The sequence below is a fragment of the Drosophila elegans genome, unplaced genomic scaffold, assembly GCF_018152505.1.
Source record: "Drosophila elegans isolate 14027-0461.03 unplaced genomic scaffold, ASM1815250v1 contig_208, whole genome shotgun sequence".
Classification (NCBI taxonomy): Eukaryota; Metazoa; Arthropoda; class Insecta; order Diptera; family Drosophilidae; genus Drosophila; species Drosophila elegans.
In genome coordinates this window covers 2,118,564-2,134,927 of record NW_024545578.1, presented here as the reverse complement: position 1 = coordinate 2,134,927, position 16,364 = coordinate 2,118,564, and the positions used below count along the sequence as shown (strand labels likewise).

The following is a 16,364-nucleotide window of genomic DNA, read 5'->3' as shown; positions in this document are numbered from 1 at the left end:
AATCAATCAACCAATTATCCTTGCAAAATAGATTTCGCTTTACTTGGGTTTGCAGATGAATAATTTTGAAAGTGGAAAATGTTAGTCAAGCAAATGTAGGAGATAAGACATGAGTAAGTTTAATGAATTAATGGTTAATGGACTGTTTTACTTGGTTTCCTGTTCTGGTTTTCAAAATCAATCAATTTTTTCAAAATGTAGTTCTTAGAAAGAAATAAAATAGTTTAAAGATTATATTCATATCTTATCAAAATGTAATTATTTTGAATTGCCTAGATGAACATTTTTTTAATCATTAAATTAAATGAAAACAATTTAAAAAAAAAAATTAAAAAAAATTTTCAATTATTGAATTAAACAGAAAACATTTTAATCCGAAGAATCTTTTTAAAATTCTACTTTCAATTATTACGTTTTTTCTTAGTAATTTCCGAATGGGGTTAATATGAAATTATCTTCAAATTCAAATTAATAATTCCTAAAAAGTATTACAAGTTTAAATACATATTCCATAATGGTCAAGCATCTAAATTTTATAATTTTTTATAATTTAAAATTTATTAAATATGGCCTTTATATTCCATAGGAGTAAAGTAAAGGATATGTTTAATAAATATTTAATGATATTTGAAAATTTCATTATGAAACAATAATAATATTTTAAATATTTAAAATATTAAAAGTTTTTAAAGATTGGCTTGTTCATAATTGAAATTCAAACTAAAGGGCTTTGTCTTGAAAACCTGAACAGGACTTGCAAGGATTTTACGTATACAGATTGTAGCACAATGTACTCGGGGGATATATACCTTCAACTTTACCTTAAGACGTATATAAATAAGCCGTATGTAATAAAAACTAACTTAACCGATAAACGCATGTGAGTATGGGCGGGGGATTGGATGCGTGGATGCGGTTCTAGCTGCCCTCCGTTGATCCATTGATCCGGCGACGCAGCCAGCCGGGCACATAGCCCCTGACTGCCTCGCCCAGCTGCCTGTAGATGATGAGGCCCAGAATGGGCAGGACCAGGCGGGCATCCTTGAACAAGTAGACATAGCAGGCGACCAGGAAGAGCACCAGATCCGTGCAGTAGCTCAGCGCCGAGCGAACCTTCTCGTGGGCCTGCTCCTCCGATTGGAGGATGGCCAGAGCGGCTGCCTTCTGCAGGAGATCCCTGTCGGCGGTGGAGAGGATTAGGGATGTCTGGGGAGAAGGAGAGTCCTCCATTACGGAGATTGCAGGTCTAGTTAGTGAGGCATCGCGGGAGCGAGTGCTCGAGGGAACCCGCCGCCTGATCACCCTCTTGACCTTGACCAAACGAGTCCTGCCCCTGGCATCCGGACGAGCCTCCACCATCTCGCTCATCACGTTCTCAGTCTCAGATTCGGTTTTGCCCTTGGATTTGGATATGGGTGGTGGCACCACCAGCACAGTGGGGTATTCCGGGTCCTCTTCATGCTGCCGCTGTGGGGATTCGTGCTCCCGCTCCGCTGCTCCAGTTTCTGGAGCCCGATGGAAGGCCAGATCACTGGCTGCATCACGCACATGAACTAGTTGCTCCCTCTCTGAAATGGAGAGACGTCGTTCCCTGGTCACGGGTGGAGCCAGGAACATGTCATCGGTGGCAAGTCTTTTCTTCAGCTCCTCTGCATGGCTGAGCATGTCCTCCTCATCCGTTTCCGCCGCTGCCTTGGCCGCCGCCCTTTTCAGTTCATCGCGATCCAGGTAGAGCGGTGTGTGATAGCGGTGGGTGCTGCCCACCTCCCTCACCAAGTCGCTATAGTGATCCACGGCCGCATGGGCCTCCTCCTGCATGAGACGTTCCTCCTCCCGACGACGCAGCTCCTCCTCCTCCTTGGCCTTGCGCTTCACCTCCAAGTCCGCCGCAATGGCCGCTGCATTGGTCCTCTCCAGCGGATTGGATATCTCCTCATTGGCCTCGGTGTTCTTCTCGGTGGCCGATCTCTTGTCGCGACTGAAAAAGGATTTGATGCCCTTGGCCAGGTCCATTTTGAGGGTGCTGGGATTGGTGGCGACCACACTTGGAGGAGGAGGTACTGCCATGGCTAGTGGTTCGGCTGGCAAAGGACTCACCGATTGCTCTACATGCTCATTGGAGGATCTCTTAAGGATCGGTTTGGGTACAAAATCTGGACTGGGCAGTGGCACTGGACGGTTGAGCACCACGGCCGCCTGCTCCGGAGTGGGAGCCCTGTAGGGGGTGAAGGTACCGGCGCCCATGGTACGCGGATGATAGGTCTCCAGGTCGCGGGGACTGGGCGACCGGGTGCGGGCCAGCAGCTCCATCTTGAACTTCTCAATGGAGTCCTGCTCCGAGGAGGCAGTGCTCTCCGTGTAGTCCGATCCCAGATCATTGCTGGACTGCTGCTGCAGCTGCAGCTGCTGCTTCTGTTTCTGCGGCGGATACTCCACATCTTCCACATCCTCATCGAAATCTAGGTCCATGTCCTCGCTGTCATCTGCTGTGCTCTCAGTCAGATGCTCCTCCTCCAGTTCCTCCTGCTCTTTCCGCTGCTCCAGAAGATTCCTACCCGCCTCCAGAGTTAATTGTCCAGTGGTGTGGTGTGTCCTTGTCAAGTTGCCCAACTCATTGACATTCTCTCGGGAGTCCCATTTTCTCGAAATGGACACCATGTCCGCCGACTGGCGACGCAACTCACTCCTCCGCTCGAAGGACAGACGTTCTGCCTCCGAAATGGAACCCAGACGCTTGCGCAGATTGGCCGGCGTTTGATGGGGCACCGGAGTGGCCAGCTTGTCCTGCGACGTCTTGCGGGACTTGGAAGCCTGCTCCAGCTCCACTGCCTCATAGAACCTGGCCATGGCCCGCTCGTACAGCAGCTCCGTGGAGCTCACGGAGCGACGAAGCGGAAAGGTGGTGTGCAGATTGGTGAACTCCAGGAAGGCCAGATCTGGGGCAGAAATCGAAATGGGCGGCGGCTGTATGGCATCCTCCAGGTCCAGCTCAAAGGAATCTTGTTCTGGGGGCGAGATATATGTGGAATGGGTTTTAGTTTGGGCTTACGGATTAAGCTAGTGGGTGATGGCTTATGTTCAAAATCCTAATCCTTGACAACAATATGTTTACGGATTAAATCAGTGGTTTAGGGTATGTGTTATACCTAATCCTGAAATCCTTACAGCTTTATCCATACTGTCCTTATCCTTAAGTTTGCTGTTCTTGTAGGGAAGTTTGAAATAGGTTTAGTTTTGATTATGGATTAAGTTATTGGTCGGCATTAATGGGTGATCCTAAATCCTCAAAATTCTTATACCTGCATACTTACTGTCCTTATCTTGTTGTTATCATGCTGTTCTTGTCGAAAGCAACTAGAATATGGAATGGGATTAGTTTTGGTTATGGGTTTAAGTTTCTGACTAAGGGTAATCTGAAATCCTTTAACCTTTTTACCCAATTGATGTTGGATACGTACTGTCACTGCTATTCATGCTATATGGTAATGGATTAGGTTAGTTACTGAGGGTTAGTGGGTGATCCTTTGTCCACAAAATCCTTACAACTGGATACATACTGTCCTTATCCTTGAGATTGCTGTTTTTGTCGAAGACAACGAGCATAAACTCATTGCTGGTGTGGACTTCGTCGTGCTTGTCTGTTGACCTGGAGAAGCGTCTCGAGTGGGACTGGGATTTTCGAGCAGGTTCTGGAGATGGAGTTGGCTCTGGCATGGAAGGCTCCGCTTCCTCCTCCTGCGGTGTTGGTGGTGCACTAATCTCGATGGTGGGCAGTCTTTCGCCAATAACCGCCGACATCCCAGAAGCCACTGCCAGCGCCAGAGTGGGCACATTTCTGGCCGGGCTCAGCGTTTGTCCCGAGAAACGTCTCACATGCTGATTGACTCCCAGTTGAACGGGCTCCGCACTTCTTAGCAAGGCCGGTGTTATCTTAATGGGTTCCGGAGGCGTTGGACTCTTGCGGAGAGGAGCAGGATGTCTCTTGTTAGGTGGACTCAATTTGGGGGAAGCCATCTTCTCCGGCTTCTCCTTGGGTGGAGTGGGCAAAGGTTGTGGTCGCGGCTGCACTGGTGACCTATCCTTAGCAACTCCCGATTTCTTGGGATTGAATAGTTTTAAAGGTGTAGCAGTAGTAGTAGTAGTAGTAGTAGTAGTAGTAGTAGTAGTAGTAGTAGTAGGTGACTTCGGTGACTTGGGCGATGATGGTTCAGACCTCTCCACCGGTGTTAGTGTGCTGGTTATCAATGTTAAATTAAGCTTGGGATTGGAACCAGTGGTCTTGGGTGGATTGGCCAAATCCGCACTACTCAACGAAGGACTCTTGCGGACGTCCATCTTCAAGGCCTGATCCGATGTGCCATAGGACATCTCGTGAGTTAGTTGCTCATTGTCTACGAGCTGTGGCTTGGGCTTCCTTTTCGCACTGGGCGACTGTTTGGGCGACATGCCCGTGGAGGCATCCGCATGTGGACGTGGTGGTGACAGCGTCTTTCGACGTGGCGGCACCTGCACCGATCCTGCTTCCTTAACCTTGCTGTCCTTCTCCTCACCTGCAATCCTAGTGGCCGACTTCGGTTTCGTAATACCCCTCTTGGGATCGGGAATGAACAGCAATTCCGATTCCCCCGAGGGTTCACTCAGACCATAAGGATTCTCGGCCTTCACACGGAACTTGTACTCGGAACCCTCGATCAGATCGTGGAGCGTGGTACTCAGTGCCCTTGTGGTGGCCGCCTTCAGCCATACATTCCATCCCACTCGAAAGTATTCCACAATGTAGTTGCCTATCTTGCAGCCTCCATCGTCAAGTGGAGCCGTCCACGAGAGAGTGGCGGACTTGCCGAAGGACATGTTCAACTTGGGAGTACCCGGCGGATTGGGTCTGGCCGTCACCGTGACCAGGAAGGAGGTGCTATCCTCGCCCAAACGGTTCCAGGCCTTCACCATATACTCGCCGCGATCTTCGCGCAGCACATTGTCGATCTTGAGCAGCGAGTTCTTCTCAGTGTTGGTGATCTGAAATGGGTGGCAGATGATTAATTGGCAGGTTGTTAAATGGAGTAATCCTTTTTTTTTATTTGATTTCTCAAATGTAATGCCAATAAAAATAAGTAATTGTAATGAACAAAATTAACATGAGATATTAAAAAGGTAATACTGATAAAATATTTTACTAGATTTTCCAAATGTAATGCCACTACAAATATTTATTTACATTTTTACATCTGTGTCTTTGATCCCAAATTCAACATTATTTAGTGAAATAGATCTCAAGACTAAGAATTGGTAGCTCTTTGTAGATTTATTACCAAATTTGTTCTTAGAAATTTGATTTTAATGAACCGCGTAATGAATTAAGAGTATTGTAAATTAATGACCAATTAAACGTCAATTTGCTTATTTCTGATATTTAAGATTAATAAGCATAACCATTTTAGGAAGGATAAGTTAAACCCACCTCAAAGCGTCCACCTGGGGCGATCACCTCGCCCTCGTGGAGCCACGTAATGGCCGGCGGTGGTTGTCCAGCCACGCCCACCTTAAGACGCAGCACCTCATCCGCCTCCACAATTAGACCATCCTCGTAGGTGCGCGGCAATCGAATCTTCGGAGGAGCCTGCACCATCAATCTTGCCTTGGTGATCACATGACCCGCTCGATTCGTGGCCGTGCACTTGATCTCACCCTCATCCGTGAGGGCCACCTGGTGGATCACCAGGACACTGGCCTCGTTGTCGTTGACGATCTTGGTGCGCCGGCTGCTGAAGATCTCGTAGCCATCCTTGAACCAATTGATCTCCGGCGGTGGTTCGCCCAGGATTCGAACTCGGAACTCTATGCGTTCGTCCTCCACGGCATCCGTGTCCACCAGTTCATCGATGAAGCGGGGCACAGTGATGGCATTCCTTTGTAGAGTCACCGTCAGCGGATCGGACAACTCACTGGCGTCGGAACGACCCACAATGTTCTCGGCAAAGCAACGGAATTGATAGCGCCATCCGGGCTCCAATCCACTAATGCACACATCACAGCGATCCACCGGAGTGGGCGTGGCCCTCACCCAGTGGGGTGATCCCATGCGCCGATGCTCCACCGTATAGCCAGTGATGGGGGAACCTCCGTCATGGAGCGGTCGATCCCAGCGCAGGTTCACCACATCCGGCTGCTGTTCCGGCAGAGCCACTGGTGTCAGGATGGGCCTGCCCGGCGGTGAAGGTCGCTCTGATTGGAAGACAGAACCGTAATAATAATAAAACATCATTTAAATTAAAAAAACTGAAATATTAAAAAAATCATTCAAAGCTAAAAACCAAATGGTGATTAGAAAACAAATCCTTAAGCCTTAAAAAATTGTTTTTATCTTATTTAGTTCTTAAAATAGAAAAAAACTTAAACAGAGATTAATACAAGCGAAGTAAATTATTTAATTTTTCAAGTTAAGAGTCTAAAAGCGAAACCAATTTCATTTTCATGGGAAATTGAAGCTAGAATTTTTTTAAGGTATTCCATTTTTTAGTTTTAGTAAAGAGCCTCATACTTTCAATCTATAAACGATATTTCAGAAGTTTTAAGCCCTACAAATTAGGGCACCCATTTTACTTTGTATCTCAGCATTTTAATTCGTTATCCGTTTTCAAACTTTTAAATATTCAAATTTAGTAGTACAGTAACCGACTTTTAGAGACATTTAGCCCTACAAAACAAGGCACCCATCTCACTATGTACCCCAGCATAATAGTTCGTTCTTCCGCTTTCCGAACGACAACATTACTTTGACGTTGTGAGATTTTTGGGGCCAAACAGATGAACACGGCAACCACTGAGTGTGCGAGTGGCTATAAATAGATGCATTTCTAGCGCTCCCACCAGCCAGCCAGCTATGTGGGCCTGTCTACTCTTCGGGCCTCCTCTTATAGACCCAAATTTTAGGGAGGAATACGTACTTGGGGACACTCCTCGGGACACTGTATTCCAAACCGGAGTTTCTACTTGCCTGCCGACTTCCAGTGGACATTCTTCTTGGGACGATTGCTTTGCGGATGCGTGTGCAGCTTTCCCGGCTGATTTCCCATTTTGAGATGTTAGATATTTAACCTATTTGCTTGCCTATACAGAGGATCTATATATATCCTCGGTCGACAGTCGAAATTTACTTGGGACACTAGCGCGGCCCGTCGTTTTTTTTTTTTTTGGTTCGCCAATTAAGACACTTTGAACTTTAAATATTTTAACTTCAGTAAATCCTAATATTGTTACTTTCGTTGCGTTTGGTTTTTGTTTGCAAGCGTTGCCATTTTGCGGCGTTAAATAATCCGTTCGTCAGCCCAGCATCCTCCTCCGATCCACGAGCGAGCTAAACGCTTCTCTTTTCGATTCAAAAGCTTTCTGCTCTTTTCAAATTTTTGAAATGCGAAAATTAATATGGTTCGGTTCGATAGTGTCTATCGATAAAAAAAAGGCCAATCGATACGGCTAATTTATAAGGACGATTGCCAGTTGGTTACTTTTTTTTAAATAATCATAATAATTCAAATAAGTATATATATTTAAACAATTATTATGTAATGTATAATCCATTTGTTATTACTGTATAACTCTAATAAAAAGTTAACCATTTTCTAGCTAGTCACGTGATGTAAACATCCATCTCTAGTTTCTCCCGACTACTTACTATCGATAAGTTGGCCACAGTGGTGGAGTGTCATCACCGGCACAAATTATGCTTTTTTCCAGCAGTCTTCCAAAAAGTGTTTTTTGCTATTTTTTATAGTGCCGCCTTGAAGTGTTTTATTGTTAACTATTCAATTAACCCAAACCGAAAAGTGCCGTTCATCTTATTCCGAATATTAAAGAAGTTACAACTGTGATCTCCGCCTGCATGCGTGTTTCCAGTGGCTTAAAAAATGCACCGTCCTTGGAATGATTTTTGGGAGGCTGTTGTGGGACATTTGATGGGAAAATAAAAACTGGCACTAGCATCGCATTGGAATTAGGAAAAGCCGCAGCTGTTCCATTGTGACAGGTGCAGCGGCACACTCACACACACACACATACCCTCATTTGCCTGTTCCTTTTCCACCCGTGCAATAACAACTACAATGGCTGGAACCGCGACCGCGACGCCAATGGAAATCGACGAATTCATAAATGGAGCACTCGTTTCTTGGGTGAGTACTACTTGTATAACGTAAACTATGGATAAACATGCTCGATATTTGCATCGCAAGTGAGCCTATGTGCTTGGCATAAATAATTCAAGTGTTCGATTCCCAGCAACAACAACAACAGAGTCGTGAGAACAACCTGCCCACATACTTACACACACAAAAAGTTGAGGTCAACGAAATAGTTACACCTCTTAAAAAAATACAGTAACGTTATCAACTCCATTTAATTTTTTTACTTTTGAAATTAATTAGTTGCATAGATTTTGTTTACTGTAAATATGTATGTTTTATTGAGCTGTCTTTTTTAGTAAACAAAAATAACTTTTACAATTCATTAATTAAATTATTTTAACACCGCCAAAAATATTATGTTTTAAATTGAAAATTGCACATTTCAACCAGTTATATTTCTGTCACTATTAATATTTTTGCCACCTATGAACATCACCTTTGGATTCCTATTAATTTGCCCAAAATTGTATGTAGTTATGTGGCTTTCCGCACCAGTCGCAAAAGAACCAAGGTCATTGTAACTTGCTCACGACGGCTTACGGTACAAAAAGAAACGGAGGAGGAGGAGCTGTAATGAGCTCCATTTGTGTGTGCTCTTGTCCAGCGAATATATGTACATATTCGCCACCGCTCTTGTTCTTTTCTGAATTCCATATCTAAAACTGGAAATATCTTTTTTCTTGCAGCTGGAGTCATGTCTGCCACGTGCCGAGCTCCTAGCGGGATACACTTCTCTGCTGGACGGGCACATAATCCACAGCGTCTGGCTGCAGATCGATCCGGAGCCGCAGAATAATCCCAGCGAGCTGAATGATTTACATGGGAAATCCCTGAGCATCGCTAGGGCCAAGAACTTTGAATGCATCGTAAGGAATCTCAAGTCCCTGTTCGAGGAGGAACTGGGACAGACTATTCTCGTCCTGCCAGATGCCTTCACCCTGGGCCATTATCCGGAGAGCAGAAACGGCTTGGATCAGATGAAGACCCTGCTCACACTGCTACTCGGTGCAGCTGTGCAATGTCCCAACAAGGAGCTGTTTATTGCCCGCATCAAGGAACTGGATCTGCAGACGCAGCATGCCATTGTGGCACTGATCAAACAGGTTACGGATAGCCACAGTCTAGTGCTCACGGAGGACTCCTTGGAGCGCCTGACGCCGCAGAGCATGTACACACATATTTTGCGGCTCACCAAGGAGCGGGATCTCATGTATCTCAAGTGGATCGATTTGGCCTGCGTGGAGACGGAAATGGCAGCCAGCGATAATCTGGTGGAGTGCGGCCAGGGAGTTGGCGTTCCACGTTCCCCTTCAAATGGCACGGCCACCTCAACACCCTCATCCTCTTCCAACTCGGAGAGCAATCACCTGGCTGTGGAGTGTGCAGATTTGCGTTCCAAAAACCGAAAACTACGTCAGGAACTGTAAGTTCTCTTAAATCTCACTTACTTCTTTATTTAGTCAATTTATTTTAATTTACCACACCTTTTTTTCAGCGAGGAAAAGTCCGAAAATCTCTTGGAACTGCGCGAGGAGCTGGATGACAAGAAGGCGCACTTCGACAAGCTGCGCCAGGAGAGCCAGGAATGGTTCACGGAGGCCAAGCGGGCAGCTGCCTATCGCGATGAGGTGGACATCCTTCGGGAGCGGGCCGAACGAGCTGATCGACTGGAGGTGGAAGTTCAGAAGTATCGTGAGAAACTTGGCGACTCGGATTTTTACAAATCCCGCGTTGAAGAGCTACGCGAGGATAACCGCGTCCTTCTAGAATCAAAGTACTCCCCTCGAATATCCCATTAAAAACCTTAAAACTAAACTTTGTTCTTTTATTTCCCCAGAGAAATGTTGGAGGAGCAGCTGCAGCGCTATCGCAAAAGGTCTGAGCACGCCATTACCCTGGAGTCCGAGATTATCAAATACAAGCAAAAACTCAATGATATGGCTCTGGATCGAGACGTAGATCGCTCCAAACTGGAGGAGCTGCTGGAGGAGAATGCACAACTGCAACTGGTGGCCAGGAATCTCAACTCCACGATGGATCTGGATAAGTCCTTCTCCGAAAACGAAGACGATTGCAACTCGGGCGATAACAGCCTGTCCGAACAGCTAACGAACAATGCCCAAACCCGTGCCCTCAAATTGGAGCTGGAGAACCGACGCTTGACTGCCGCCTTGGAGCAGCTAAAAGAAAGCAGTTTCCACGAATCCACCAGCAAGATGTTAGAACTGGAGAAAGAAAAGAAAAAGCTCTCACTTAAAACCGAGCAGATGCAAGAAAACATTCAGCGACTGACTCAACAGAATGTGGAACTCGAAAGCGTCTTTAAAAATGCTTTGGAGGAAAACAAGAAACTGCAGGATGCTGTGGACAATCGCCAGAAGAGCTATGATCGTCAGAGTCTGGAGCGCGAAGCTGACCGTCAGAAGCTGTCCGACGCAGAGCAACATGTGGAAACTTTGAACAAGGAAAAACAACGCATCCAAACTCTAAACGAAAGCATTCAGCGAAGAGCCGACGATCTTGAACGACTGGCGGAGAGCAAGACAAAGGAACTAGAGCAGTACTCGGAAAAATCCAAGCAATACGAGCAGACCAAACAGAAGCTCTACGAGATTGAGGCCAAGGTCTCCACATTTGAGCGCGAGAATGCCAGCCTGCTGAAAGAGGTGTCCAAACTGAAGGAGGGCAGCGAGCAAAAGTCTGTGCAGCTGGACGAGAGCATCAATCGTCTGGATGCACAGAGCAAGGAGCTTCAAAAGCTAGGCAAGGCACTCGAAGAATCAGAGCAAGAGCATCAGAAGCTCATTGAGTTAGAGAAGCAAAATCAAGAGCTAGTTTCGCAACGCAACATTGATCAGGAGATGATAAGCACACTGCGCAATGACCTCGTTACTGGTACTTTGGTCACAAAGAAGGTGCGCCACAACTTGGAGAAATTGGGACTGGCGGACGAGGAGCCTGGTGAACTAAATGTAGAGCATGTGGTGGAGAAACTGGTGCGCAATCCGGAGACCTTTAAAACGGTGCGTGAGATTATGCTAACCGTAACACGGGAGCAGCAACAGGAGGAGCAGCAGCAACAGTCGGACATGTGTGTGCTGTGCCACCGCCAGGAGATCTTCACGGTGGAGAAGAACATTGAACTGGCCGCCGCTGCTCCAGTGCCCGCCCCTGCTCCAGCGCAACCCTCTTCCCAGGAACTTCGGTTCGAGCACAAGCTGCGACTCAGTCCGGCACGAGAATCCGCCGAGCTGACGCGCATCAAGGATTCCAATACTCAACTGCAGACGGAGAATGCTCGACTCAGTGTGGATGTGGCTGCCTTGGGTTCGCAAATCACTTCCCTAAACACCCAGCATGTAGCCCTTCAGCTAGCCAACTCGCAGCTCGCTGCCGAAAAGGATACTCTACTCAAAGATATCGATTCTCTGCAGCAGGAGCACAAGCATGCGCTGCAGGATCAGGTCACTTTGCAGTGCCTACACGATCAGCTCTCCGCAGAGTACGAATCGCTGAACAAGGACAAGGAGCAGCTGAAGGCGGCAGTGCGGGATTTGCGACAGGAGTTGCGCGACACCCGCGAACAACAGTCGGCATTGGAGCAACGCATCGAGGAGTTGACCTCGCAGAACAACAATATGAAGACCTGCAGCGAGGATTTGTCCATCCTGCGCACCGAGCACTCCAAGCTGACCGACGACTTCCGCAATCTCTTCGCTACCAGTGATCGCTTCAAGAACGAGTACAAGAACATCCAGGAGCAGTACAAGATGGTGCGCATGGAACACTCGAGCCTCAAGCTACAAAACACCGAGCTCTCCGGCGAACTGAACACCAAGAGCGACCAAGTGCGTCACCTGCAGGTGGAGTACAGCAAGGTTCAGCAGCGTTGCGAGGTGAGTTTATCAAAGCCAATTTATTTTTCTGGTATAACTTGATTAAACTGTCCCTTTCCAGATGTTGATTCAAAACAATGCTGAACTGGATTCGGAGCGCAAGGCACTGATGGACAATGTGTCGCAGCTGCTCTCGCAGTATCAGGAACTTTTGGCCATATCCCTGGAGGACAAGAAGCACTTCCACGAGGAGGAGAAGAACTACACCGAACGGGTGCACAGCCTGAAGCGGCAGAAGGAGAAGCTGGAGGAGAAAATCATGGAGCACTACAAAAAGTCAGAGACCACAGTGCACAAGAAGTGGGTTTTCCCAAGCATATAAAGTTGGGTGGATATTAACTTTACTTATTTATAACTCCAGAAAGCCTTTTGCCAGCATGCTGGTCAGGAGAGTGAAGAAGGCCAGTTCGGATCTGATGAACAAAGTGCCCAGTCGGGTAGGTTTATCCAAGAATACCGAATGTATGTGTTATATCCAAATCTTCTTTAGAACCGTCGCTCCTGGGTGGATGATGCCCGTACCAATTCACAGTTTGTGATCGGCTCCGAGTCCGGCGGCAATGAGTCGGACAACAGCAACGAGGAGCCACTGTCCATTGCCTCGGACACGCATCTCCTCCAGCGGAATGTCCCGCTCCGCCAGAGTCTGCAGCGGTAAGCCATCGTCAAAGTGGTTCACTGGCTATTGGGGTTTATGGTTTTTGTTCTATTTACATGTATTATACACAACTCAACACAACTCGCACCAAACAAACACTGTATGTACATTTTGCCCGAGTAGGGATTTGCTGGATAACTCGATCCAACGCGGCGGAGTCGTGCGCAGTAGCCTGCAGGCTCAGAAACGTACGGATTTGAATAACTCACGTAGAAATAGCGTGCACGGGTATGCGCTTTAGATGTGTAACAAATTATTCCCATTCCCATTAAAATAAACTGGCCACTTGAAACAGATTGATGCTAGTTTTTCGGTGGCAGTTGTCCATTCCTTCTCAGCTCTGCCAGTTAAGCAATTTAATTGTTATTGTTGGCAGTTTCTATAAACCTATTAGTTTTAATCTAGCATTTTTGAATTGTTTGTTAATCATTAAAAAAAAGAAAAACAGGAATTTTTTTAAACCTTTTTTTAATTTAACAAATTACGAAGCTTAACAAAGATATTGAAACATATATTCAACTCAGCTTTTTCATTATATTGTGTGATTGGATTACTGGACACAAATTACTGGCAATGAAAAGCAAAATAATTAAATTTTGTTCCATTTTTTTTGTAGTAATTATACATAATTTATTTGTCTTAAAATACACTTAAATGTTATAATTGTTTATGAAATGGACTTTAAAAGTTTTTATTTATATAAACTCGTACAAATATTTGTTGAAAACCAAAAGTTGGCCATTTTTCACATAATAATCTAGCAATTTTTGCTTTGGCAGCACTGATCCCTCTTCCCTCAGCACAATGAGTCCCTGCATCCATTTGTTGTCGTCGCTCCTCACCTCTGTAAACTAGTAAAATATAACTATTTTCTGATAATCGCATTGCTTTGCAGCAGTCTTGAAGCGCCAGATGTGACGGGCAGTAGTTTGACGCTTGGCACAGCCGGTTCCCGACGCACCGTTTATCTAATCGACGAGCACCAGAAGCTACCTGACGGCTCCACTGCCCCACAGCCGCAGTCCAGCTCCGGCAATCCAGCAACTCCCACGCCCGCAGAACCCCAGACGCCCCAGAAGAGTGCCTCGGAAAGCAATGCCCCCGTGGGTCCGGCCACTTTCCTCATGTACAACCGCATAAACACTACGATTGGAGGAGCCTCGACCAGCGGCGACCAGACTCCACTGCTGCAGGCCAGCGGCAGCGTCTCCGGATCACAAACACCCTTGCAGGATGACAAGTCAGCGCGGAAACGAACCGAGGACAAGAGCAATAGCATCTGGTATGAGTACGGCTGCGTCTAGACTCTAGACTCTAGAGATCTATAGATCTAGAGAGACAATCGAACAGTATACGTCCACACAACTTGAACTCGAACTCGAATATAATGCATTTGCTACTGACGGAGTATTATTTCGTTTTAGAAATTAACGAATTTATTTTTAAACGCATTATAGAGAACATCGATGTTGCCTTAAGCTAGTTACAGATGTAAGATGTAAAGTGCTGCTTGAAACGCTATGATTTGCCTTAAGACATGTTTTACAATTAGTCTATGTACGATGTACTATAGTTTGTACCTATTTATGCAATTTAAAAAAACTTCAGAAGACTACGCGACGAAAAAGCGAACTCATAACTATCCAGTATACACCCCTATATACACGAAACTATACAGAAATATGTTACAAAAAAACTAGCTATACAAGTATACCGATGCCTCAATGTTACGTCCGAAAGCGAAAGGCTTTCTTTTTCGTTATGATGACAAGTTTTATTTGGTGTTTTGTAAACTCGACTCAAATCTATGTATTCCTATATATAGTATATATGTTGTATTCCACACTCGTACTCTGCTAGCAGCTAACAAACGCGCCTTCAATTTGTGAATATGTTTTTATAAATTACTTGTAGCCTTGTACTATTTATTGACGCAAAGCCTAACACCGCAATAAAACTAAGCAAACATACGTAAAAAAATATCTCTCTTTTTTGGGCAAGTCTCTAAAGATAACCAAAGATACATATAAGGTGATTCGTTCGTCCTCAGTATTTTAGAATGAGCAAAGACGGAAGACAAAAAAGATGTGGTTGTTGAAGACACTTATTTCGCTGGTAACTATCTCCGAGCTGGACACAAATTCCCGACTAATATCCGTTTGTTGATAAACTCAAGCTTTTGGTCCAATATCTGGCCGCCACATGCAACGTGTGCCAAAGTGAAAGCAAAGTGGCTTGTCACAGTGAAACCACCTTTTCCATCTGCTACGACGGTGAGTTAATTATTGTTCTCATTATAACGCGATTATTCAGCAGTACTTCAATTTCCAGGAGAGCCTTCGTATGATCTTCTGTCATGCCCTGAGAATTCCTATTGCACCGATGGTTTCTACACTTGCTACCAGAATGCCGATCCAGTTTGCAAATCAGAAGAGGACACCACAACCAGTGAGATTCCGACATCCACGACCACCACAGAGATTCCAACAACCACCACGACTACGATTCCGACTACCACCACAACGGAGGGTCCATGGAATGCCGATGAAATATGCCAGCTAGCCACTAAAAGCACCTCTTATGAAAACCTAGATGATCCCACCTGCACAACGTAAATATCTCATGGTGATAGTAACTTTTAATACCCGTTCAGGATCAATAGTAGACAAGTAGTAGTTCGACAAGTTTATTTTAAAAGCGTGCCACGTCCACAAATCGCAAAACTCTGTCATTTCACTCCGAGACTTGTTGCAGGCCAGTTATTGGGCAGTATATATTTAATCGTTCAATATCTATTAACACATCAATTATTTTTTAAATCGTATCACTATTTTAGAAGTTATGGAAAAATTAAGTTTTAGTGACTTAAAAAACGAGTTAATATATTTGAGAGAGCGGAAGAGAGCGAAAAGAACTGTTAGCCTGTAGTGACGACAATGCAGTCCGGCAGATGGCGCGATCTCACCCAATATTTTTGTTTTTGGGAATATTTCATTCAAAAGTTGTTAGCTGAGTGTAAAGGGTACCCAATAGTCTGCGGCTTTATATTTGCATTAACTTTGACTATATTTTTCAGTTTTATAAGATGTACAGTTTCCGATGGAAGCCATTCTACGAAAGTGGCTTCGTGTCCGGCAAATCAGTATTTTAGTACAAGCTTGCGTGTGTGTACAAGCACAAAACCGGATGGATGTGTGGAGGTGACAACGACGGCGGCACCCACAACCACTGCAAAAACAACAGTGACCACAACCACAGCAGAACCCTGGAGTGCCGAGGCCACCTGCTTGACTGTTACGAAATCCACTTCGTTTATAAACCAAGACGATCCCACCTGCAACACGTAAGTGAACACACACCCGAATTTGGATCCCAAAATATGGCTAACACCGATTACTATTTTAGGTTTCTATATTGTTATGTTTTAAATGGATCAGCTAAGGCTTTAATAAGAAATTGCAAACCGAACGAATATTTTAATGACACTATAAAAGAATGTGATGCCGAAAAGCCTGATTATTGCACCTAATTTTTAAGAACATAAATTATCAAATTTATTATTACCAATAAAAACAAACCATACCAACAACCAATTTATAAGCTTTTTTTTAGGATAAGCCTGTTGCTATT

The 16,364-nt window shown here is 45.3% G+C and overlaps 3 protein-coding genes across 10 annotated transcripts; 2 read left to right on the top strand and 1 right to left on the bottom strand.

Moving 5' to 3' along the window:
* Positions 1-323: 323 nt before the first annotated feature.
* On the bottom strand, positions 324-7,381 carry LOC108146104 (titin homolog). The gene is made up of 4 exons (XM_017271935.2): positions 6,995-7,381; positions 5,459-6,222; positions 3,558-5,016; positions 324-3,005 (listed from the first exon to the last, which is right to left on the bottom strand). The coding sequence occupies exons 1-4, from the start codon at positions 7,071-7,073 to the stop codon at positions 919-921; spliced, it is 4,389 nt and encodes a 1,462-aa protein (XP_017127424.1). The 5' UTR covers positions 7,074-7,381; the 3' UTR covers positions 324-918.
* A 306-nt stretch (positions 7,382-7,687) lies between these two features.
* On the top strand, positions 7,688-14,812 carry LOC108146306 (girdin). 8 transcript variants are annotated; one of them, XM_041708077.1, is made up of 10 exons: positions 7,688-8,168; positions 8,867-9,603; positions 9,676-9,954; positions 10,018-12,076; positions 12,138-12,376; positions 12,438-12,513; positions 12,567-12,730; positions 12,858-12,962; positions 13,630-14,016; positions 14,785-14,812. In XM_041708077.1, exons 1-10 carry the CDS (start codon positions 8,100-8,102, stop codon positions 14,795-14,797), a joined length of 4,128 nt encoding a protein of 1,375 aa, XP_041564011.1. In that variant the 5' UTR covers positions 7,688-8,099; the 3' UTR covers positions 14,798-14,812. The 8 variants fall into 8 exon arrangements, with proteins under 8 accessions (XP_041564011.1, XP_041564012.1, XP_017127748.1 ...); XM_041708078.1 differs by lacking the exon at positions 14,785-14,812 and adding an exon at positions 14,736-14,757; XM_017272259.1 differs by lacking the exon at positions 14,785-14,812 and having other exon boundaries at positions 13,633-14,714.
* On the top strand, positions 14,793-16,346 carry LOC108146308 (cell wall protein DAN4). Its single transcript, XM_017272264.2, has 5 exons — positions 14,793-14,849; positions 14,911-15,007; positions 15,066-15,345; positions 15,811-16,077; positions 16,140-16,346. Exons 1-5 carry the CDS (start codon positions 14,820-14,822, stop codon positions 16,261-16,263), a joined length of 798 nt encoding a protein of 265 aa, XP_017127753.1. The 5' UTR covers positions 14,793-14,819; the 3' UTR covers positions 16,264-16,346.
* Positions 16,347-16,364: the final 18 nt, after the last annotated feature.

Excerpts from the sequence above, each read along its gene's own strand:
- LOC108146306 (XM_017272258.1), top strand. The coding sequence starts at position 8,100 with ATGGCTGGAACCGCGACCGCGACGCCAATGGAAATCGACGAATTCATA. Across the intron at positions 8,169-8,866 it reads ATGGAGCACTCGTTTCTTGG|CTGGAGTCATGTCTGCCACG; the intron begins GTGAGTACTACT and ends TTTTTCTTGCAG. Across the intron at positions 12,963-13,629 it reads CGTAGAAATAGCGTGCACGG|CAGTCTTGAAGCGCCAGATG; the intron begins GTATGCGCTTTA and ends ATTGCTTTGCAG.
- LOC108146104 (XM_017271935.2), bottom strand. The coding sequence starts at position 7,073 with ATGGGAAATCAGCCGGGAAAGCTGCACACGCATCCGCAAAGCAATCGT. Across the intron at positions 5,017-5,458 it reads CCCCAGGTGGACGCTTTGAG|ATCACCAACACTGAGAAGAA; the intron begins GTGGGTTTAACT and ends CACCCATTTCAG. Across the intron at positions 3,006-3,557 it reads CAATCTCAAGGATAAGGACA|AACAAGATTCCTTTGAGCTG; the intron begins GTATGTATCCAG and ends TCTCGCCCCCAG.
- LOC108146308 (XM_017272264.2), top strand. The coding sequence starts at position 14,820 with ATGTGGTTGTTGAAGACACTTATTTCGCTG. Across the intron at positions 14,850-14,910 it reads TGAAGACACTTATTTCGCTG|CTTTTGGTCCAATATCTGGC; the intron begins GTAACTATCTCC and ends GATAAACTCAAG. Across the intron at positions 16,078-16,139 it reads GACGATCCCACCTGCAACAC|GTTTCTATATTGTTATGTTT; the intron begins GTAAGTGAACAC and ends TTACTATTTTAG.